Source organism: Talpa europaea, assembly GCF_964194135.1.
Source record: "Talpa europaea genome assembly, chromosome: 12".
Taxonomy (NCBI): Eukaryota; Metazoa; Chordata; class Mammalia; order Eulipotyphla; family Talpidae; genus Talpa; species Talpa europaea.
The window spans coordinates 89372614-89396461 of NC_140079.1; the positions used below are offsets into that span (position 1 = coordinate 89372614).

General features: G+C 47.2%; 1 protein-coding gene across 2 annotated transcripts in view; it reads right to left on the bottom strand.

Annotated features, from left to right (window-relative positions):
* The window catches only part of PRKCB (protein kinase C beta), a gene marked incomplete at both ends in the record, with an annotated part of 248868 nt that overhangs the window by 14855 nt on the left and 210165 nt on the right, over positions 1–23848 (bottom strand). For both annotated transcript variants that reach the window (XM_084251362.1, XM_084251361.1), the window contains 4 exons: positions 11470–11610; positions 16923–17030; positions 17277–17357; positions 20276–20414. In XM_084251362.1, coding sequence (XP_084107488.1) covers positions 11470–11610; positions 16923–17030; positions 17277–17357; positions 20276–20414 — 469 coding nt within the window. The remainder of the gene's footprint in view (positions 1–11469; positions 11611–16922; positions 17031–17276; positions 17358–20275; positions 20415–23848) is intronic.

Sequence of the window (23848 nt, forward strand, 5' to 3'; positions counted from 1 at the left end):
CTCAAAGGAGGAAAGATCAAAAAACTAAATCATATGGTGAGGGCAAGAAAGACAGAAGCCTGTGAGAAGCAGCCATCCAGGGGCCATAATGACTCAACAAGAGAGATTTCAATAGAACAGTGGGTGCGGAAGCCAGATCACACCGAACTGAAGAAAGAATAGATGGAAGAGCGGAGACAGCAAGAACTGGCAGCTCTTTGAAAAGTGTTTGTATGGGAAGACAGGGCAGTAGCCCCAGGGCTGGGAAGTAGGGGTCAGGTTTGAGGGAAGAAACTTAGCAGATGAGAAAGACTTAGCATGTTTTGGTGTCGAGGGGAATGTGTTGCAAAAACCTCTGGTATTTCCAGTCTTTTCCTAGCACCAGTGACTCTATTTTTCTTGAAGGATGCGCTTCTCCCTTTTTCTCAAAATGTCTGGTTGACGTAGGAGCAGACCCAGTCCCTGACCATGGGCACATGGACCAACATCTTCCAGTAAGATTGAGCTGGGAGTTTTAGGAAAAGGAAGTTTTTTTTTTTGTTGTTTTTTAGCAGAAGCTACAAAGGTCACAGCATGTAAGTAATGATGTGCACAAGAAAAGCTTCTGAGAATGAAGTCAACAGTGAGGAGAGCCATCCCTAGGGATCTAGAGAGATGGATTCCTTTTGACATTTCAGAGCCTGGACCCAGCCACAGCTGAATACTTGGCACTTTTGTCCTTGCTGTTAAAAAGTCAGTTTGCCACGATCAGAGCTTTGATGAACAGAGAAGCTGCAGGCACGGAGGAGACAGAGATGTGGGTAGAAGATGGGAGGGTGGGGGTTCGGGGCAGGAGTGGAGGGTAAGTCTTACATCTGAGGGACCCCCGTGTGCTGACACACAGAGGGAAGGTGCCCAAGGAGACCGCCTGCCCATCGACAGAGGACTGGGCCAGGGGCCCTGAACTGCCGGCTCTATGGAATGTCACTCAGCCTTAGGGAAAGATGAAACGCTGCCCTTTACAGCAAATGGAGGAAGAGCAAGACAGAAAGACAAAGACGCATATCAGACATTTAATAGCAGATGTTCTGACAAAGTAAAACACAAACACTAGCAGGCATTAATAAGCAAAGTGAGGGTTCTGAGGCTGAGGGGGGGGGGAGGGAAAAAGGCTCAAGGATTATTAGGGACAGCGGGAGGGGAAGATGAGGGTGTAGGTGTAGGGAGGGTGCAGGAAGCTGTAGGCAGCACCCATGGCCACCCATGGACTTCAATTTTCCCCATGACTTAGGAGATAGGGCTACGGGCTGAGATCAAGGAGACTAGCACTTTAGTATGGGGGACCTTCAGAAAAGAGGTTTGGGGACTTAGGCAGGAGACTCAGAGAGGGATTGACTGGGAAAATTAGAGCCTGCGTTTGGAGGGGGGAGGGTTAAGCTACTGGCCCATCTTTATTCAGTTTCTTTTCTTTCTTTTTTTTTTTTTTAAGATTTATTCATTTATGCATACAAGAGCTGGGGGACAGGCCAGAAGTGTGGTGGGTGAGAGGATTCACCAGAGACAGAGTGGGGAATAGAACAGGCAGACTGACTGAATACACTGCTGAGGGGAGCAGTGGGCAAGTCAGGAGAGGTCTGCTGCGCCATGTGGGCTGCTCCCTGGCCAGCCGGGGATCGAACTGCTGCAGAGGCTGCAGATAGCTTCATAGGTTGTGTCTTGTCCCCTTGTGCCACCAGGGAGGTCCCTTTATTCAGTTTCTTAATAGCAAAGTTGGTGATTCAAGTGGCTCTCAGTTCTTCCTGCTTGACCCAGTCTCCCTGGGTTCATTACTGATCTTCTCCTGTTCTCCCACCCTCTTGGCAATAGCTTTCCAGGGCATCGTGATATGATTACAGCCTGGCACGGTTGACAGCAGAATTCAAGAAGATGGACTTCACCAACATGCACCCAACAGTGACTCCCCCCAGAAACATAAAAACTGGACCAAGAACAGACCCACATCGATGCAGCTGAATTTGGGAGATCAGAGAAGAACAGAGGTGACGAACACAGGCTTTAGAAGTGAAGAAATAGGACTTTAACTTAAATTGGCACTCGGACTTATGTGCTGTGTCACCACAGGTAAGTTTCTTAACCTCTCTCAGCCTGTTTTCTTACAAGTATGGGAACAGAATAAAAGCATCTATTTTATGGGGTTGTCATGAGGATGAAATGAGTCAGTAAAATCACGTGTTCTGATCTCTAGTAAAATCAAACAATTTAATAGTATACATGTGGCCCATTTTATTGTTACTGTTATAATAGAGCTATTAATAAAATTCTACATGCCTTAAAATGGAGTTTTTTGGTTTTCTTGTCCTGTTTCTAGTATATTCCCTGGGTAAGTCACTGAGGCAAGTCTGTGGGCCTCTGTTCATACGTGGAACAGCAGAGTCGAATTCCACTTCTAAGGTATCTTTCAATTCTTCTATTGTATTTCCGCGGTTATTGCCAGACACAGTCAGGAGGCCCCACTCTCCCAGCACGTCACCTTCCCTTCACCATTTTAATTCAAAGTGTTGGCTTCTCTGCCAGGGGGCAGCTCAAAGTCAGACACCTGGCAAGTGATTTAGGAACTTCAGTTGGCCCAGGAACCTGCCAATGCAGACGATCTAAAGGGAGCCTGGCTTGATGTGCAGTTTAGATTGGTTCTGCATGGGAGGGTAGATGGATAGAAAGGGAGAGAAAGAGACTCCAGGCTATGTGTCCTCAACAACTCTTGGGGCTCTTTTGAGTCAGCCCATGAGGGTGGCCTAATATTTTGATTAAGAGCGCGGTCTACGCTGCACTGGATAAACAAATGAACAGTCAGTGCCAATGGGGGCACGGTCTACAGCAGGCCTTGGACACCCCATTTCTGATGCCACCATGTCCCGCTTCCAGAGGTTATTCAACATCTGCTGCTTTGTCAGCCTAGAAATCAAAGCCTTAAGGAACAAGTGAGATTTGCATCTTCTCAAATCCCGCCAGTGAATTGTGAAAGGTGTGAATATGCTACTTGTTTGTTGCAATATTTTAAAATAAATTTAAATCACTTGAATTGTAAGACTACTTAAGGCTTTTTTTCCCCCCTGATTATGTAAGATATCACTGGATGGGGCACTGTGCCTCTCTTAATAGCACAATCATAGATGCCAAAGGGGCTCCTCTGTTCTCCATTATTTTTCCAGAGAGGTCAGGAAGTGCGGGGTCTAGGACGGGTCCTGGCACCACCACGTCTGAGCTGCTGGACAGTGAGCAAATGTCCTAACCTGTCCATGCCCTGTGCCCTCCTCTGCCATCTCACAACAATGACACCTACCTCATAGGGTTATTGTGTTAATTAAATGAGGTAATCCCTGGAAGGCACTTAAGACAGGGCCTGGCTCAGAGAACTCAATATTTCCCTCAATACATTTGCATGGTACAAATTTGATTCGACCTCAAGTCCCAATTTTTCTAAAAGGTGTTTGTTCTCTTGAGCGCCTGGTACGTTGGGGGAACTGGGTTCTATTCTTAAATAAATCATGTTAAGGGAAGTTAGGTCCTTTTCTTAAGCCTTGAATTTGGAGTTTTAATAGCAAACACACAAAGGTTACGCTTTGTGGCTTCATTGCAGGAAATGTCAGCACATCAAACACACATTCAGACACACACACAGAGACACTTACTCATACGCCATATAAAGGGCAACTGGGTTTGGAGGAGAATGTGACACGAGCAGACTCACAGCTCATTAAGGCAGGACTTGAAGCCGTTGACCTCAGCACATAAACAATGCTTTCGGATTCTGAATTACCGAGAAACCAAGTCCTGGGAGCATGCTTTCGTTTCTGAAGCAGTTCAGCCCTTAGACTCCCAGAGGGTGCAGGCAATGGTATGTGAGGAGAGAACGCAGGCAGTATTTTGGAAACGTTATTAAATGAAAGGCCAGAATTAAGTAGAATGGGACAAGGGGCTGTGCTTTTCTTATCTGCAAGATCCCAAAGCTTCCCTGCTGCGCAGATGTCTCAACATTCTACAGGCTTTACATGAAGACGAGAACAGGCAGCAGGAACAGAAGTGACTGCCCTGGGGCTGGCATACAGGTGGCAGGCGGGGGCAGGAGCTCTTGAGGCCTGGCCACAGCTGGACGGCAGGAAGGATGGAGAGCGCAGGCTGACCACGTCTAGGTCGTGCGGATGGCTGTCCCAGAGGTCAGGCCAAAGGGAAGGGCCCCTCCTAATGCCCATCTCATCTAGCTGTGCTGCTCAGCCTCCGCCCAGGGTGAGCTGACATCAGATTCCTCCCATTTCAGAACAGAGCGTGTCTGAAAGTGGCGGCTCTTGGCTGCGCACACAACGGTGTTTACAACTCCATGGATGGCAGAGAAGGGGGTGTCTGTGTCCCATCACTTCTCTCTTGCTCTCCCATGGCTGCATCTATGCCCATTGCTGTCTGGGCACACTGACCAAGGGCTGCCTCCTGGGGTGGCTGGAATCTCAGCCCAAGCTCGTGTGCCTACGTAGTTTTCAGAGCAAGCCCTGCACTACAGATAATGGACACTGCGGGACTTTACTAAGGTGATTTGCGATCATATACAAAAGCCATCAAATTCTGGTTTAAACATGCGACACTAGCATAGCTTGTATCACAGCATCACAAACCATACATTCTGCAAGAAAACACACTCATCCATGGTACAGTCTTGACACATCTCCTCTAAAGCACAAACTGAGCAGTCAACCCCCATCACAGACAGCCACATGATCTACCCGGCAGGAGGAAGTCCATCCCGCAGCATACCCACGCCTGCCCTCTGCCTGCCAACCAGCACTCAGAACTCCAGAAGCTTACATGACAACCTATTTTGTTAGTTCTTCCTGCTTTTCACATGTTACATTCAGAGGGCAATTATGCAGGCAGTCTGAAGGGACTCTATATCATTCATTCCTTCAAGCCTGATGGGGATGTGGCTGAGAACCTGCACATCCAGGGCCTGGGGACACCTGGACAAACACAACTCGCAGGCTTTTAAGCAGCTCTGTCGGGCTCAGTGCCCACCTCCTCCAGCCTGGATGATTGCCAGAGCCTCTGACTGATTTCATCCTTGCACCTTTAGCCATCAGAGCAACCCTCTGAAAGCTAAATCATGCTATTTTTCTGTCACTAACCCTCTAGTGACTGCCCCTCTCTTTGTTGGAAAAAACACCCCAAAATCTCACAGTGGTCTGTCCTGTCTGCCCCTCCATGGCCTCTGCTGTGCAACCATCCTGAACCACTGTTTACTTGGGCAGACAGAAAGAGAATTTCGGAGTCCTCGGTAGACTTTACCGGCCCTTAATGCTGAATCAGGGGACGGACCAGTAGGCAAGGAGGCAGCAACTGAGCCCCAGGCCTCAGAATGACGCCGTGAATGCCAAGCTGAGGAGCCCCTTTTCTCCCTCATTCCTTGGCCGAGGTGCCCTCATTTATATGTCGTGCACACCCCATGCTCGCTGGCTTCTCAGCCCAAGTGTCCAGAATCAAAGGCATGTGTGTCCCCAGCTCACGCCTCTTGGCCTGGGCGTTCAGGCGTGCCCTGTGCTCACACTCCCAAGCGCTTTTTGCAATAACACGTTGTGACGTGCAGGTAACCAACCTGGGAGGAGAGCAAGGCCACAGGTGGCATCTGTAGCAGTTAGCGGCGAAAAAGAGCCTGAGTAGCCCATGTCCCTTACAGCCTCTCTGGTTGCTTCTTCTTTTACTGTCCTCATTGCCCATCCCCTTCAACTGCCAGGCAAGCTCTACCTCAGGGCCTTTGCTCCTGATACTACCACCTAAACCACTCCCCCCCACGCCCACGTGACTTGCCCCCTCCCCCGCCTCCTTCCCATTACTGAAATGTTGCCTTCTCAGTGAGGCTTTCCAACCACCCCATTTAACTAAAACACCCTCTTCCTGACCTGGCTGGCCCAGCCCCGCCCCTCCATGCCACCCACTCCCTTCTGACATAATGAAAGCTCTCCATGTTTATCTGTCCGCTCCCTCTAGAACACAAGTTCCATGAGATTTTCATTATTTTGATTACTATGTGTCAGCACCTGTAGAGCACCTAACCTCATGAACACCTGTCCATCCCTCCAGCCCGGCCCAGCTCCACAGTCTGTCCTCTGGCACACAGCACAGAACCAGCACCCCAGGAACCACATTCTACCCCAAGGGCACCCAGTGGCCAGCAGCATCCTATGGCCCTGTGTTGGAGCGACTGCAGACAGAAACCCTGAGGGTTGGCGATTACCCCCAACAGAATAAAATTGCCAATCCCAGAGCTAGTGCATCCTGGGGGTGGATGCTGTGTGTGCCTTGTAGCCGAGACTACAGCCAGAGAAGGCCAGGAAGCCTGACGGCTCCTGGTGTGATATAGTAGATGCTGTGAGTGATTCCCCTCCCTCATATGAGCAGTGCCTTCGGCAGCAGATTTGGTGGCTTATCTGCTGGTACCAATAATTGTCTTTTGCTCTAGGTTGGTGCCCTGCCTGGACTTATTTGTGTTCTGTTGGATTTTGTTATATTGTATTTTGTTATATTTGATGTATTTGCTTTTGTGGGCCATGGCTGCATTGTTTGTTTGTTTAGAAAATTGTATATATATGTATAGACTGTATGGCAGAAAACCCTGAGGGGGTGGACTGTAGGGTAAAGAAAATATCAGGCTTTTCTGCCCTCCCGCCATCAGGATAGATGATGGATCCTTGTCCTGAATGCATGCCTGATGGCGGGCACCTGGAAAAGGGTGTGGGCATAGGTAGATGGGATTCACCTGGGCTAAGACTGTGCTTTTAAGGGCGGCGTCACGGGGGGACGCCAGCAGCACCAGTAGCAGCAGTAGCCGAAGCCAAAAGAGAAGCCGAGAAGCAGCAGAACGAACTCCAGAGAGCCCAGATAGAGTGAAGACTTGCTGGGGGCTGGGAGGCCTGCCAGCCTCCCAGTCCCCCAGCCAGCACCCCTGCCTGCCATATGCCTGGTGAACCCCAATAAAAAACCTGCAAAACTACTGAGGACTCTGACTCTTCCTTTACCCGGTCTGCATGGGATCAGAAAACCTGCACTGTGCCCAGTCCTGCCCTTACACCCTGCTCCAGACCCAAGTTAAAATGCACATCTCAGCCAGATATCCAGGGGCAATGCAAGAGCCAAAGCTAAAGAAGCTCTGCTGGGCCTCATCACAGCCCCCAACTTCCATCCCCCTCCCCCTCACCCCCCCCCCCTGCCTTGAAGGCGGGGGCAGGCCAGGGCAGATGCTGGGCCCAGCCTGCTCCACCCCAGGTCAGGGCGTCACACACTGCAGCGGGGCTCCTCCTCTGGGATTGCACTGGCACACGGTGCCATGACAGCTACAATTCAGCACCCAAATTACAGCCCTTTATAAATAGGGTAGTAACTTACACAACAACCAATTTATTTGAGACACCCTGCTGCACACGAGAAAAACACCCTGTGCTCGCAGATACATCCCCCAAGCAGCCCTACAGTCCTCAGCCCAAGGCACCGCAGCAGCCTATGCTACATACAGCCCATCATTCGTTCATTCAGTCAAAGTTATTAAGCACCTGTTGTATGCTAAACCCTATTCCAAGCAGGAACTTGACACTGAAAAGGTAGTCACCATCTCTTCATCTAGTGGAAGACAGAAGAATTACAACTCAGTGAGATGAGTTTATTGACAGGGACACTGATGATCCTACTCAGGAATCAACAAGCACCTCCTGAGGAGGTGACCTTTTGATCTGACAGGGGAAGGAGCAAGGCAGCAGGAGGGGCAGGTAGGGGCCAGGGGCAGGGCTTTGGGTGCCCTAGGCAAAGGCTCTGCATGGAAGGGCTCAGGAACACTGGTTCTTGGAGTCAGGCACTGAAGCTGGGAGGGAGCAGAGGCTGGATCTTGGGAGACCCCCGAAGCCAAGTAGGCTAAGTGGCAACACCAATATCCTCGGGGCAGCAGACAGTCATCCCGGGCTTCATGGAAAAGCAATGACTTAATCAAGTGCACATTGGAAAGGGAAGTGACTATACCCTGAAACATACAGCAGAGCTGGTGGACCCCAGCAACTGGAACAATACCAGGAACAGCTCCTTGCTACAATTAAGAGATGGCACTGAGAAAAACCTAAAAAACCCATTTAAAATTATTTTAATGACCCTCCCATAATAGTACCATTCACTGATGTTTGGCTACAATCCTCTGCTATTGCTCTGTGTTTTCTCGAGCTAAGCTCTACTTAATAGCATGAATCAGGAGCTGGCAGGCACACGCAGGCCCTCTCCTATGCCACATGGCACAGGGGCTCTGCACACACACCCCGAACCTTTCGGGAGGTGTGGGGAAGAGGAAACGTGAAGTCCCTGGTGGAGGGGGGTGCTTATGGGCCGGCATCACCCACGTGACAGGCATCTGCGCAGGTTGAATGAGATGAGTGAGTGGGTGGCGGATCCGTTATTATTACTTCTAATTCAGTCTAGGGAGATCAAAGCAGCGCCTGCCTCCCCTCAGAGCTGGGGCAGAACATCTTGACGTACACAGCCCCGGCCCATCGCCATACTTTGAAAGTCATTTTCAAATCCACCCAAGGAAATTCAAGACACTGGCTGGCTGGAAACCATATCAAAAGCGGAACTGCTGGAGGATCCTGTTATCATTACTAATGACCAGTCTTTTTTATATTATCCATGATGACAACAGCTACCTTTTCTGGAGCACCATCAATAATGGACCTTTTATATTCATTACTGTTAGCAGGTGTTTTCAAAATATTAAACCAGTCAGCAAGGACTCTGGTTGTAAATAACCAGTACTAATGGGACTAGTTAAATTATGAACCTGAGTTAATCATTGCCCCAGAGATTACAGAGTAGACCGTTCATGGGTCCCCTGTGGCTTACAGGTGAGTTTTATTTAACTTGAACTGTGTTTAACTTTTTAAAGATTTGTTGCTGGGATATTAAAAAAAAATGAAAAAAATCCTGATGATGGAGCAATGCAGAGCCTGTATCCCTGCAGGGCAAACCTGGCTAGTTCTGGTCTGGTTCATAGGAGGTGCCCAGTAAAGCATGTTCTTAGCATGAATAATATGAAAAGATCACAGTCATCAGTAATGATCAGCAGGATGCGCTAACCGTTCAGCTAGAGACAAAGACCAGCTGGGCTGCTAATGGCCTGCCAGCTCCCCAGACAGCCTGTCTCCAAGCTCCCTCATCCCTCAGCTCACTACCTGGCTGCCTCTGCAGGTACACATCTGAGTCTGGGACCTGTTTCTGGCAGCTACCACCTCTCACCCTGACTCAAGAGAGATAGTCTTCCTCTTAAAGACATCTTTCCCCTGCCTCGCCTCCCTGCTTGAGATTGTAAAGCTGACCTCCAAGCAATGATTCTCAGCCTGGAGTGAGCATCAGATTCATTTAGGGGGACCCACCCCCAGGGTTTTGCTGCCCTCAGGTGACAATGATACTGCTGGTCTGGGGACCAGACCACTGATTTACAACTAAAGAATGAACCTGAAATGTCACTGCTGGTGGGTTGGGGGCTGGGTTCAGTGCTGGTGGGTTGGGGGCATCTACATCTCTCCTCTGGCCAAGTGAGGAGAGAGGGGTCCATGCTCTAAGACCTCACAGATCGCTCTGCAAAACACCAGAGAGCTGTGTGTCGCGCCTCCAAGTTCCCAGCTCGCTGAAGGAAGAACCACTTCTTCCCTTCCAGATTGCGCTTTGGTCTTTTTCCAAATGGCTCAATAAACATGATGATACTGCCCAGGACGTGCAAGACCCCTCCCCATCCCCATGGACACACATGGACATTATTTTAAGGGACAGTATCTATAGAACTTGACACTGTTCTACCTCTCATAGGCACTGCACGAGGGACACTGATAACAAATGTAATGATCAACTCCAGAGTTCCTACTATGTGCCAGGCACATATCAATGCTTTATGCATCATAACAACCCTCTGATGGAATTATTTATTGCTAATTGCTATGATAATTACTCTGACTCTATTTCATTACAAAGGATGAAATAGAGAGCAGGAACGGGAACTGAATCGTCCAAGTTTACCAGCTCTAGAATGAAGAGATTGCTGGACCCGCTATATCCACTGAGCTCAGATACTCTTAGGAAGACTGCTCAACCCTTACACTTTAGCGTATTTTAAGGTGGGTGTTGATTACCTGGAGGACAATAAGCACCTGCTTGCTGGTGGTGGTGGGGATGTTTACCCTGGAAATCACAGGATTAGGAGCATTAGACCAGCATCTGCAAGTGTCTGAAGGACACTCTACAGAGAAAGAGGCTGGACAGCTGGACTGGACACAACGATGCCAGTTTGGGAAAGTTGACTGACTGTCAAAATATAAGTTTGCAATAATCAAGAGGGCCACGCAGTGGAGTTGGCTGCCTCTGCCAGATCTGGCTTCCTAACACCAGGAAGGGTCCAGAGAGAAAGAGGGTTCATCACATACCAACTGAGTGACCTTGGACTGAGGATAGCAGCACTGCATCCATTGGGTGTGGTGAGGATGTGATTAGCTGCTACATGTGAAATGCTTAAGATGGGGCCTGGCACATAATAAGTGATCAAGAAATTAATACTATCAAAAGCAACTACGATAATCACCATTTGCTTCACCTGAACATCAGAGACCCTTACATTTTAGGTTTCAATGACAATGTTCAGGCTTACTTTTCAGCTCAGCCGGTGGTTTTATAACCCATAATAAAGCCACCAGGTCTCTGCTCTGCTTAATCTCACAAAGAAATATCCTCCTAACAGAATCACAGTTCTGATTTAATTCAGGTGCAAACTCTCCCCAGTGCTGACAGGCACTCCCTGCCGAGCCTGTGGGGCTGAAAAGCCCCCATGTGTGCGTAGCAGTACGAAGTGCGAGACATATTCTTACATTACAGAAACCATCTCAAAGCACTGGCTCCCCAGAGCCTGCAGGAGTCCCCGAGCGCCTCAGTTTCTGTTGTTTCGCCTTGGGTGGGAGCCGGCTGGTAGACCTGTCTTACTTACCGACTCTGATGCAGTGTGTTTCAGAATTAAATTTAAATACCATTGACATAAACAACATGATCTTTGATGCCAGTATGAAGAGAAGACAACACAGTCGAACAGAGGAAAGAGCGACAGCAAAATTAGATTCTTTATCACGGTCCAAAAATGGATCTGGACTCAAATCCAGATCCAATCCTGTTCACCAAAGAACCATTCTCAAAAAATGCCAGCTAAGACTGTTACCGTGACTGAATCGACAGAACAGGGACTTGACAGCCATCATCTTCCCCACTTTGTAGGAGCTGGGCTATATGAATGGACGTCTCCATTTTTATTCCCGGTGACTTTGGGCAAAACTGTGAGCACCTGGAGACTTATTCAAGTAGAGGCACCGATGCCTGTCCCTTAGGGAACATTCAGAGTGTGAGAGGGAATGAGTGGGTTACGTGTGTGGACCCAACAACCGCAGGGAACAGGCTACTTACAGCTTTTGGCTTATACGGGGGCTGAATCTCCTTGCGTTCAAGTTTCTCCCAATCAATATACCGGAAAAATGCATGCTCTTTGATGTCACGTTCGCCTTCAGGTCCACAGCCCAGGCGTTTGCCCGGGTGTTTGGTCATCAGCTTCAAGAGAAAGAGAAATATTGAATTAATGCACTTCAAGAAGAGGAGCAGAGACACTTTGAGGGATGACTTCCTGAATGAAGCACAAGGCAGAGTCTCAGCTAATTTTTATTTTTTTGCCAGCCAGCCCAGCAATAATTTCCTAGCCAAATCTTTATAATGGGAGGACCTGACAACACCTGCTGCTACTCATCCCGGAGTACTCCTTATGGGAAGGGTCAGACATAAGCCTGAATGTGGCCCTGAACTCCAAGTTAGAAATGCCACGTGACACCTTCTTATTGAAGAATATGTTTTATGCAATTACTGGTGCATTTAATGAGAACAGTTTCAACATCTCTAAATACCTCCCTCCCACCACAAGGAGACTGGAGTTTGACCAAGGCAAAGGCCACATTGATTCACGTAATATTTGCATTCCTCAGTAAAGCACTTGTGAAAATGACAAAACAGAAGAAAAAATATTAGTCAAATGGACCCAAGTTTCAAGTAATTACTTTCTGAAATCTCATTAAATAGTCAAAACCTAGCCCAGCTCATTTCCCTTGTATCACACATTATACTAAACTCCGCTGAGGCTTCTTTGGTGTTCCATTTAAATTACTTAATTATCAAGCCCTCCATCTTTGGGTCTCTGAGCCAGGGCTAAATAACAAGATGAATAGATGCTCCAAGATGAAAAACCAGACAGGCTTCCTCTTGTAAATGAATCTGAAGCAGCATGAAAATATCTCTGATCTCAAGACTTCAGTGAGTGCACAGAGAGTAAAGATGGAGGACTTGGCAATTTTTTTTGGGGGGGCGGGGGGTGAAGACCAATAAGAAGGACTCAAAAGAGGAAACAAGAAACTGGAACATACAAACCCAAGAAGCTCCCCTGAGTTGACCTGACACCAAGTAACCTTGATGTCAAGGTTCTCAGATTTTTGCCCAGGATGAGGAAGTTATCAGAGAGGTTAAGCAACGAGCAAGGACTTGAGATAGCAAGTGACAGCTCCTCTGCCTAACTCCAAATCATGGGCTTTTAAGACAAATGAGAAAACCCTTTGCAAGTGGGATCCCCAGGAATCATTGTGGATTGGTTTGGCCAGAAAAGTTTTACAGAGGGCAAGCAAATTGGGCCAAACCTTGACATCTGAGTAGGACTAAGAAAGGGAGGAAAGAAGAAATGAGAGGAAAGAAAGGGCTAGAAGGTCTTGGTGAGCCCTGCTGCCAATATCAAGGGTGGTTTTCGGGTACTGAACACCTCCAACATGCCTGGCTCTGTGCTAAAGACACAGGACTCTTTCCTCCAGGTGACAAGACTTTGAAGCCTCAGTCACTATTTTTCTTTATCTAGATGAAGAAACTGGGCCTAGAGTAGGCATTTGCCCAAGGTCACACAGCAAAGTAGCAGAGCTGTGCACTGAACACGGCCTGACCCGAAAGCCCTGGCTGCCCCATCCAGGAGTCTCCATCAGCCTCTGCTTGCTTTTCCCCCAGTGTGTGGGCAACGTGAGCTTCCCTCTGCTTTAAGTTTGTTCAGAGTGGAGTGGCAATCTGAGCAGTTACAGTAATTTTTTTGGTACAAAATAGGGTCTTCAGAGGGATGAATACATAAAGGACCTTTCAGCTGACAGGAGATCGCTGTCAAAAGCCGAGCTCAGTTGCAGTGTAAGCAGGAAGTGCCCAATGACAAAAAGTCACTGCAGATACATCCAGCACTGATGCGCCTCTCTGTCCAGTGTCCACACTCCTCGCGGACGTGCCTGGGGCCACGCAAGCAGCTGCATCTCATCACTGTTCCCCTCTGATCACCCCCAGACCATCCCCGGGGCCCAAGGTTCAAGAGGCAGGATTTGGCTGTGGATTTGAGCGTCACTTCTTTGGAGCATCGACCTTGAAGAAAGTGCACTTGCTGGACTCTGGCCCACTCAATTCAGAAAGATCCCACTCCAATGGTCAGAAAGTCATCCCCGTTAATTCTGAAGGTTATGGGTTCTAAATTAACAGAAACCTGCTCTACTGGGGAAACTGCTAATTGGAGCTGAAGCTGAATGCAGCTGACCTGGAAAAATCCCCTTTCCTCCATGACCCACTTAGAGGCCTCAGCTGTCCAGCAGGGCGGAGTTGTGAAGGGGGGATCTTGAGCATGCATGGAGCACCTACTATGTGCCAACACCATGCAATGAGTTTTGTCTTATGTCACCTTATTTAAAGCTCTCAGAAACTCTGCTCAATGAGCATTATTGTCACTCCATTTTCAGAGACAAAAGAAACAGGAGTCAGGAGATGCAAAGACCATGTGCTAAGGTAGAGGATGGGTCCAGATTTGTAAGGGTCTTGATTTCCCAAATCCCCCTCCTTTGAAAATTCCTATCTTGGGGGCTGCAAACTTAAATGCCAAGAGGAGCCTGGTGTGCAACATAGTAGTGCCAGCATTAGTAATAGAAATAATAATAGTCCAAGGGTTTTGGAGCAGAGCGCCAGGCTCTGTTCTAAGTGATTTGCATGTATTAACTCATTTACTCCCCAAAGAACCCTATATGTAGTACTATCATTATCCCCAATCTACAGATGAGGTTGGACAAATTCCCCGCTGTCATAGGGCACAGTGCCGGGACTAGGATTTGAACAGAGATGTGGTATTTACAAACTGGGGAGGGCATGCCCTATCTAAAGGGGACTGCTAACCCAGCTCACTGACACTTTGCAAGGATGACAGACCATCACTGTGAGGCTGGATTTTTCAAGAGAAACTGGAAAGCTGAATGTTTATGGGAAATTCCCTGATCTTTCAATATTGGCAATTATTAAGCAGTAGAAAACCTCCTCCCTCTCCCTCAACCCCCATATGATATCCACAAGGATCTGATCAGACCCTCCTTTTGTCCTCTTTTTTTCAAGGGTCTTGCTTAGCTCCTAATGAACCTTGGGGTCTCCACTCTCTTCCTCATTTCCCCTCTCCCTGCCTCATCCCCTCAAAGTATTTTCAACCAGTTCACTTTAAGATGTTAGATATTCAAAAGGCCTATGAAATGTCTCAAATACTGGACATTTACATAGCAGACAATTTTTTAAAAAAATTTATTAATTTATGCAAGAACCGGGGTACAGGCCAGATGTGCGGGAGGCTGAGAGGATTCACCAGAGACAGAACGGGGAACAGAACAGGCAGACTGACGAAATACACTGCTGAGGGGAGCAGCGGGCACAACAGGAGAGGTCTGCCTCGCCTTGTGGAACCCTCGCCGGTGGCTGGTGGCCGGGAATCGAACCGGCGCTACAGAAGCTGCGGACAGCTTCACAGCGCGGCGGCTCAACCACCTGCGCCACCAGGGGAGGCCCCATAGCAGACAATTTGATAACTGTGGGGGCAAGCCAGACGCAGGGTGGGCAGGCTCACTGTTGATTCGGGCAAATGAAAAAGGAATCTTGGAGACTTAGGTAGATTGGACAAGCCTTGAATGCTGAAGCAGGGGACCAGACACAGGCAGACCAGCAAGCAGGGAGGCAGAGTGGCAGGGGGGATGGGAGGCAGGGAGGCTCGGAGGCAGAGAGGCTGGGAGGCAGGAAGGCTCAGAGGCAGGGAGGTTGGGAGGCAGGAAAGCAGGGAAGTTCAGAGGCAGGGAGGCTGGGAGGCAGAGAGTCTGGAAGCTGGGAGGCTGGGAGGCAAGCAGCAACCAAGCCTCCCAGTCCCCACTATCTCCTGTAATCTCCACATTCTCGGCCAGCGGCCAGAGCATCCATATTTATAGGTACTTGTGCCCTATTCGTGTTCCCAAGAGCTTTTTTACAATAATACGTCATCACATGTGGGTAATGACACGTGGGAGGAAAGAAGGCCAGAGGTGGTGGCCACAGAGGCTAGTGGCAGGGAGGAGAAAAAAACACCTGTTATTTAATTTTCCCTACAATAACTAAAAGCCTTGCAGAAACCTGTGGACATCAATAAACATCCTGAGGGCCCTGAATTCAACAGTGAGGGGGAAGGAAAGGGACAAGGGTGCACAAGGGGTATGGGGGGAGTAGGGGGGAGAATAAGAATACTCTCTTAAGTAAACATTTCCATCAAACTTAAAAAAAAAAAGGCGTTAGGGATGGAGATGAATGCCTATGTGTTTTTCCCCAAGAATATTTTCAGCTTTATCTCTGCAGTTGAACACAAAAGGTAGGTGATTCACTAAGAGCAGGATTCTAGAAGGTGTGACAAGCTGTTTCCACACTGAGACTTGTCCCAGCTATTCCAAACTGCTGGTGTTTCCCAGCTCCCTCCTGACCAGGGCCAGCCAGTATAGGGATCTGACCAGTCAGGAAGGGTAAGATCGGACCGGCAGAGGGAAATCTGCGAACACTCCGAGGATCAAGGCCAGCAGCCCTGGTTTATTTCAGATGCCCAGGTGGGTGCCTGTTGGGTAGGCGTGGCAGTGCTTCAACCTGCAACCCAGACTGTGGGCAGCCTGGAGGCAGCTGCGCAGGCCTAATTTCCTGGGGTCTCAGAGCATTGCTTCCACACTCACCAGAGGTGGAGACACCACATTTGGATAATGTTGCACAGCCACATGAGGCCCTTGCAAAACACAGACATACAGACTTCCTCTCGGAGGTGACACTGAGTGATGCCCATTCTGAAAAAGCACTTCAGGTCCATCTGAGGGCACCAAAGGTGAGGACCACTGATCTCCAAGGACTCACACAGCTCCTTGCAAGCACACCTGGGCTTAACACATGGTGCATAATGAGCGATCCTTACTCCACAAATGCAAGTCCTCCTTTGTGTACAAACACAGCTTGCATACACTGTGCTTGTACAAATGTGCATGCACTGCGTCTTGAGGGAAGAGGGGGGCTCAGGGACACCACCGGGTCAGCCCATCTGAGAAGCCCTTCAACCCAATACTACTTGATCCTTTCTAAGAACAAAAATCATACGCTGTTAGTATTAGCTGCACACACAGAGCAGAGCTGGGCAAGGCTGGCGGAGCTGAGTAGGGGACCTCTTGTGCCCCCTTGCCTGGGTTCCAGCTCTTTGGCAAAGTCTCTACGCTTCTTCCTTCATTCATTCAGTAAGCATTACCCCTGTGCTGGCCCAAGCCTGGAGTCCAGCCAGCAGCAAAAGGCTGTTGCAGGCAGGCCTCCATGCTGCTTTTGTGCAAATTAGAAAATAGCTTTCTTTTCTCTGGGAGGCAGCCGCTCTGTGCCAGGGCTCCTGGGTAAGCAAGTGGGTGAGTGCTGAAGGCAGTCTCCCTCCCCTACTCTCCCTGGGTGAGATGCCTGGGGCAGGTCCCCGCTACATGGCAGTCTGGCCACCAGAGTTGACGGGGCTCACTTACCCCTTTGCAGATGGCCACGGCTTCCTTGGACATGGACTTTGGATAAGCCACATTGTGCTCCATGATGGACTGGAAGAGCTCGTCTTCATCCTCCCCTTCAAAGGGTGCCTGTGGGGCAGAAAAAGCGGAGGGGAGGAAGCACTCCTGCCTGAACTCCCCCCATGCCCCAGCCAGCAGACCCACCCTCTGGGCTCACTTCGAGGCAAATGCTCAAGGCATTAGGGTGACCCCAGGGTGGTGAAAGTCAGAGGCTCAGAGGATTTATGAGCCAGGACCAGAAGCTATCTTCAAAAGAAACTATAAGGACGAGGGTGGGGGAGGCCTTAGCTTATAAATCACTTAATATTCAATTACCTGCCCGGCCAGCATTTCATATAGCAGGACTCCAAATGCCCACCAATCCACCGACTTCCCATAGGGCTGATAAGCAATTATCTGGAAAAGAGAAGGCATTCCATCAGGGAGGTCTGCAGGCTCGTGTTGAGGCCAGAGACTAAATCCATGCTTCTTGTGGCAGTAAGAGTGGAGTGTCACTGGTGGGTGGGGGTGGAGGGAAAATTCTTCCTGTCGCCTGCAAGTCGGTTGTAAGAAAGACTAAGTCAGCCCCAGATGTGGGCCATCGGAGTGACCCAGGAGCCCAGGGTATACCTGGGCTATTTCTTTACCTTGAGATGACAGAGATCCTTTACAGAGGTACCTGCAGAGGGGCCAACATCTGTCTTCTAAAGCACTTAGGATGGTGTGCTCTTTTCATTTTAATTCAGCGACGGTGGCATTTTTTTTTTTAGAAGAAATGGTGTCTTCATTTCTCAATACAAAATTAATAACATCCGCACAACACCTTGAGTATACTCAGTGCGATGGCCCCCTGTGCTCGGAAATGGCTAAGATGGTAAACTGTTTTTTTAATAATTAGAATTTTAAAGTAATACAAATGTAGCAACATCTTATTACCCTTTGACGCTTTATTTAGAAAATTATAGGTGAACAAAGAGAATACAATTAAATAAAATCACCCATAATCCTTTATCAAAAGAAAAGTATGGTTAATATTTGGTCTCTTTCCTTCTAGATTCTTTTCTATGAGTACATATCCAACTCAGTGTGTATTTTCCATAAACTTAAACACTTTAATATGTGGACCTTAAATAAAGTATTTTATTAAATTAAATTTCCCATGCTCTTGTCTGTATATTGACATAATCAGGGGTTTTTTTGGTTCACGTAATCAGTTTTTACATGTCAGTTTATAATGTTGTAGGGTTTTCCTGAAATGTACGTGTATAAACTTGGCTATTCAGTGACTGTCCACTTGCCCAGCTCCACCTCCCTCTGAGGCTTCGGCTCTAAGTACAGAAATACCCTCTGAGGACAATGAGGAACTGGAGGCCGGGACCCAAGGGAAAGCTTTCCATGAGGACACTTCTCATTGCAAGTGTTTTCACACTTTCAAAGTCCTTCATGTCTTATTTGACCCTCACAACAACCTAAAAAGTTAATCCTTTTACAAAGGAAAAGAGAGCCTGGGGGAGGTTGAAGAAACTGCCAGAAGTGAAGGGGTTAATTACTGGAAGCAGCTCAGTCCTCCAGGCAGGGGAGGGGGAAGATTCACATCACCAGAAACCACTCTGGGCTTCTCCTGCTTCACAGGAACTTTCAGACACCACAGACATTGGGCCCCACCCGCAAAGATCCTGACTTGATGGATCTAGGGTGCTGCCTAGGTACCCCACAATTTAAAAGCTCCCTGAGGACTGTAAAGTGCAGCAAGAGTTGTGAACCCGAGATTCTTGAATTCATGGAAGATTAATGAATTGTGCCTGGTGTCAACCGATTAACAAAATGATAATCAACTAAGGGGAAAGCCCACTGGGTCCTAATACAGAATTACTCTTTTAAAGGATTTTTCTTAATCACTTCAGTAATACACAAATAGGTTTACACCTTGTGAAAATTTTCAGTAGCCTACAGATTAAGCTAAATTTCCCTTTACCTCAGAGATGGCCAATGTTATCAAACCAGTCCAGAAACACCAGGTTTTTTATGCTTTTACATGTACATATATGTACCTAGAAAATATAAAGCAGTGTCTTGCGTGTTGGCATTATTTTTCATAAGTGGAGTCATACAGTCTATGCCTTCCTGTATTTTGATCTTTTTCTCTTAACCATTTGTCTTGTAGATCTTTGTACATGTACATCTATAGCTAACTCACTCTTTCAAATTGATGCCTACAAGTATTTCATACTATAAATAATTTAGTCTACTGCCCACTCCCTTACTGGTGGCCATTCCAGTCACAGACATATGTGCTCTGATCTTTTTAAAGGCTGCATAGTATTTCCTAATATGAACACAGAATGTTTTAGTTAACCATTGCTTTATTGAGAATCAGTGAGGTTGTCTCCTAGTTTTCATTCTTCAATAACTGCTACAATGAAGAAAGGACTTTGAACACACATCTTTCACTCTGTGTGTGTGTGTGTGTGTGTATCGCGCATGTGCACGCATGCACATGCCTGTATATTACAAACTAGGCTCCTAAAAGAGGCACTGCTTTGGCAAAAGAGTATGCAGATTTAAATTTTGTGCCAAATTATTCTGTTGCATGGGATCTTCCATTGCCATTATTATACAGCAAGTGGCTGAATCAAGAAAAGAGAACTTCTAGAATGTCCATCTCCAGGATGCTGTACCAAGCCTTCAGTTCATTTCCTTAAAAATCCAGAAACACATTGCAGAATGCCACATTTTCAAGCACCAATTCAGAAGTGGAAAAAGAAAAGGAAAGCTATATATTCTGGCACCAAACCACTGTACCACAGTGTGAAGGGGAAATTCATTCCACAACTAACCGTTTCTTTGGCAAAGGAGAGGAAGGTTCTAGAATGAAATCCTCACCCTTCCGTTTGTGTCTTCATACAGGACAAAGCATCCTGAGGAGCACAAGGACTGTGTCATGTGTCAGCGCAAGGCTCTCTCAGTGCCTTCCTCTCTGTCTCTCCCTTAACAAACATTTCAATGTCATAACTGGGAGGAATCATATGGCCACGAGTCATAGCAGCTTGACAAAGAATTTTACTGATGAGTGGTGGAAGGTTCTCTTGAGTTTTATTTAACTTTTCTCCCAAACCTTGATGTATTTTGGGCCTGAGCTTCTGGATGTGTGCTAAGTTAATTTGGATGTGTGATCTGAAAGGAATGATCTTGAGTATAAAGAAGGACTGGCCTGAGGTTTGCCTGCCAGGTATCCCCCACTCCCCCAACCTTTCCCAGGTTTCATACGGCCATCTGGGGGAGGGGGGTGGAGTAAAGGGGAGGGTGTGTAGGTCAGGGGTCCTGCCAGCTCTCACCTCCGGGGCAATGTAGTCTGGGGTGCCGCAGAAGGTCTTGGTTGTCACCCCATCCCAGATGTTTTCCTTACACATGCCGAAATCAGCGATCTTGATGTGGCCTTCAGAATCCAGCATCACGTTGTCAAGTTTTAGGTCACTGCAGTGGATGTAAGAGTTTAGGGGTTTCATTAAATGTTATTTTTGTCAAGTCAACTGGCATCACTGGTTATATGCAAAAGGATGTTCTAGGTGTTGGGGGGACACAGTGAGTCCAAACCAGGCCTTGTCCTCCAGTTGCTCACACTCTGGCAGGGAGATCGAGAAGGGTACATGGGTTTCTGGGTTCTTTTCTACAGAGCCAACTGTGCCGAGAGTCTCATGAGGACACAGAAAAACAGCAGCTTTGACCAGAGAGAATCACTGGAGAGAAAGCTCAATATAGGGCCGTATGTCCATGGAGGCTCCTTGTATCCTGGACCATTTCAAGAAACGACCTCTGTAACTCAAGGACCCCTTTCATTTCTTAGGAATATAAAGGTCTCACAAAATTTGTACTTAAAAAATTCTCTGAAGATAACATAGAAAAAACTGCTCAAGAAAGTCTTATTTAACACCAACTGTTCAGAGCTCTCCTAGCACATGAGCCAGGAATTTCCATGGATTCTTTAAGTTAAAAAAACTTGGTTGTGCACCCACTGTGTGACAGGCACCATGCTTGGAGCTAGGAATATACCATGAACATGACAAACAAGCCTCCTGCTCATGTTCAGATTCAATTCCAGTAAAGGGAAAAAGAAAATTAACAAGTACTCAAATCTATAAGCATCATCAGTACAGATTCTGGTGGGTGCTAAGAAGAAAATAAAAAAGGATGATGAGATACAGGAACTGGGGAAGTTCTCTGTAAACAGTGTCAGAAGGGACCTCTCCATGGAGGTGATACTTAACCTGTAACCTAAAGGATATGTACTTCACTCTTTTATTTCATCTGTGTTGATGAGGAGTGTGTGCTATTTGAGGGAACACTTGAACATTCTCGGCATATTGATCACTCCAATACACTTTCCTCCTCTCTAAACGCCTACTCCAAAGTCAACACTTGGTGTTTCTACACCAGTGAGGAGAGGTGACAATGGGCCAGACTTTCTCAATCTCAATAGAAGTTCAACTTCTTCTTAGAGGTAAGGGAATCTGTTGTTCAATTTAGATCTCTACATTAGACCATCTTTGGGTGGTGGTCATCTGTGGCTTCTGCCTACTCTAGCATCTTGTGATGAGAGCCTCCCTATATTCCTATGAAGGACATCTTTCTCTGACTTTCAAGCCACATGAGGGGAGTGCTGCTGATCCTAACTGCTGGGTCCCAGAAGGGTCACATGGGCCTGTCTTTACCACTGAAAATACCATGGCCCTGCTGGTACTTTTGCTAGTGCCTTCAGGAGAGAGGTGAGCTCTTCTTACATTTGGGATTGCTCCATGGTAGAATGAAGGTTTAGAAGTGCCAGGTGTCACCAGGTGGAGGAAAGGGAGCTAGTCTAGATAAAGCAATGTCGAGAGGGAGGGTAGAAAATGAAGTCTCATAATATCGTTTTAAATCCTGAGTCCACCCAAGCCTAAAGTTAGATCTATCCCCTGAACTTCTCTTTTACATCAATTAAAAAAAAAAAACACCACAAACCTGCCTTTTTAAAGTTAGTATATTATTACAACCTGAAAAAATTGTTCTGGCATCTCCCACTGTGTCTGTGAAGTCCCTTCATCCAAGGTGGGGCACCTGGTTTACCCAGAGCAGCATGCCATGTCCTTGGCGCTGTCCATGGTACCATCCCTCATGCCCATCTACAGGCTCTGGTGGTCTTTGAATGCCAACTTAGAACCCAGAAAAACTGGACTTTGCAGCAAGTTGCTTCACCTAGACACACACAACATTCCCCCCCAGATTGCTTGCATGCTCCCAAACAGGCAGCTGGGGCAACCAGGGAAGTGATAAAACCTTCCTCTGTTAAAGATAAGAAGCTGCAGGTGCTCAGACACAGCAGATATTGTGGCTGGAGGACACCCCAGTCACTGTCAAATAGTAGTGTGTGACAGCCCCCTGCATTCTTTTGTTTGATGTCATAACACTCACTTCTGCTTCTAAAGGGGGCTGGGGCAATTGTTTTCATTTTCAGAAATCTTTCAATAGAAAAATCAACACACATTCCAGAGTGGTGATCCATAAATCAGACACTAAGAAGGATTTTTTTTTTTCTTCTCTGCTCCCAACATCCCCAATCATGGTCCTCAGAGAGGCCAAGCCTAACATAATTCCTCATTCTCTTTACTTAAAAACTGTCCATTTAACTGGAGATTTAAATGAAAAGGCTTTACCACCATAAAGGCAATCTCTATAAAATCATAAAACCATTCATCTTCTGTCATGTAATTTAGGGTGAAATAGTCGAAGTGGGCTTTGTTACTTACAATTCAGAACCTCGATTGAGAGATTTAGAGACAGATTTGGAGAATACAGAGTCTGGAACAATGCCTGATTATAATGCAGATCTGGTCTGGTGAAGATGCCTAATGTCCCTACAGGGGACAGACATTGCCCTTGTTCCATGAATCTTTAATGCTGGGTTCTGAAACTGTTGATAAGAAATGCTTCTCTCACCTCTGGAAACTAGAGGTGAGAGATTGCTAGGGCCAGTCTGGATTCTGTATCTCTGCTTTCTTGGTCACAAACTTCTGATATGAGTCTTGAGGGAGGGTAGGAGTGTTAGAGCCTGGGTTGTGTGCCTGTCTTTGCTACAGGGAGACTGTGAACATATCTGGCATTTTCAGTCTATATAGTTGAAGATGAAATCAGTTCCCACACACAAATAAAAGTCCAGATGCCAAATGGCTTGAAAGAGTGATACATATCCCCAAAAAAGCATACATGAGAAGTGGAAGATATGAATGGGAGGATGTGTAGTCAGGGGGGCGAAGAATGTTGGAGTTAGACATGGGATTAGTACCTGAAATGCTAACCTGGGGATTTTATGACCTGATTGGCCAAAGACCTTGGTCCATGGATCCCAGATCACAATTCAGTTCTCTGCTAGACTGGAAACCTACCCCTGAATCCCAACCCAGTTGATAAGGGCTCTACTTCTTCTCCTGGACCCTTCCCTGGGAGTGGATTTTCCTTCAATAAACTCTCAGTCCCATGTTTAATTTTCTCAGCAGCCCTGAGGGGCTGGTTCTATTCCAGTGGAGACCCAGCCAGTATGGGAGTTAGATTCTAGTGACAGTGCTTAAGATGAAAATCACGTAGTGTGAACAATTAATCGTGATCCCTCTTTCTTTGGTTAGGCACTAGCTGAAGTCATTGGCTTGGATTTAGGGGTCATGTCATAAGGAAGATAATGTGTACCTTCCAACAACATAATTACACGGGGCACAACAAAATGCTTCCCATTATGACAGTCAGGAGGAATCTGGGGGAATTAGAGGATTCACAGGTCCTGTCTCAAGTACCTACAGAGACACCTGTTCAGGTAGTGATGTCTGTTTACCCAGGCCATGCATGGGCATGATGGTTATACTATTTAAAGCTTGAATTATTAT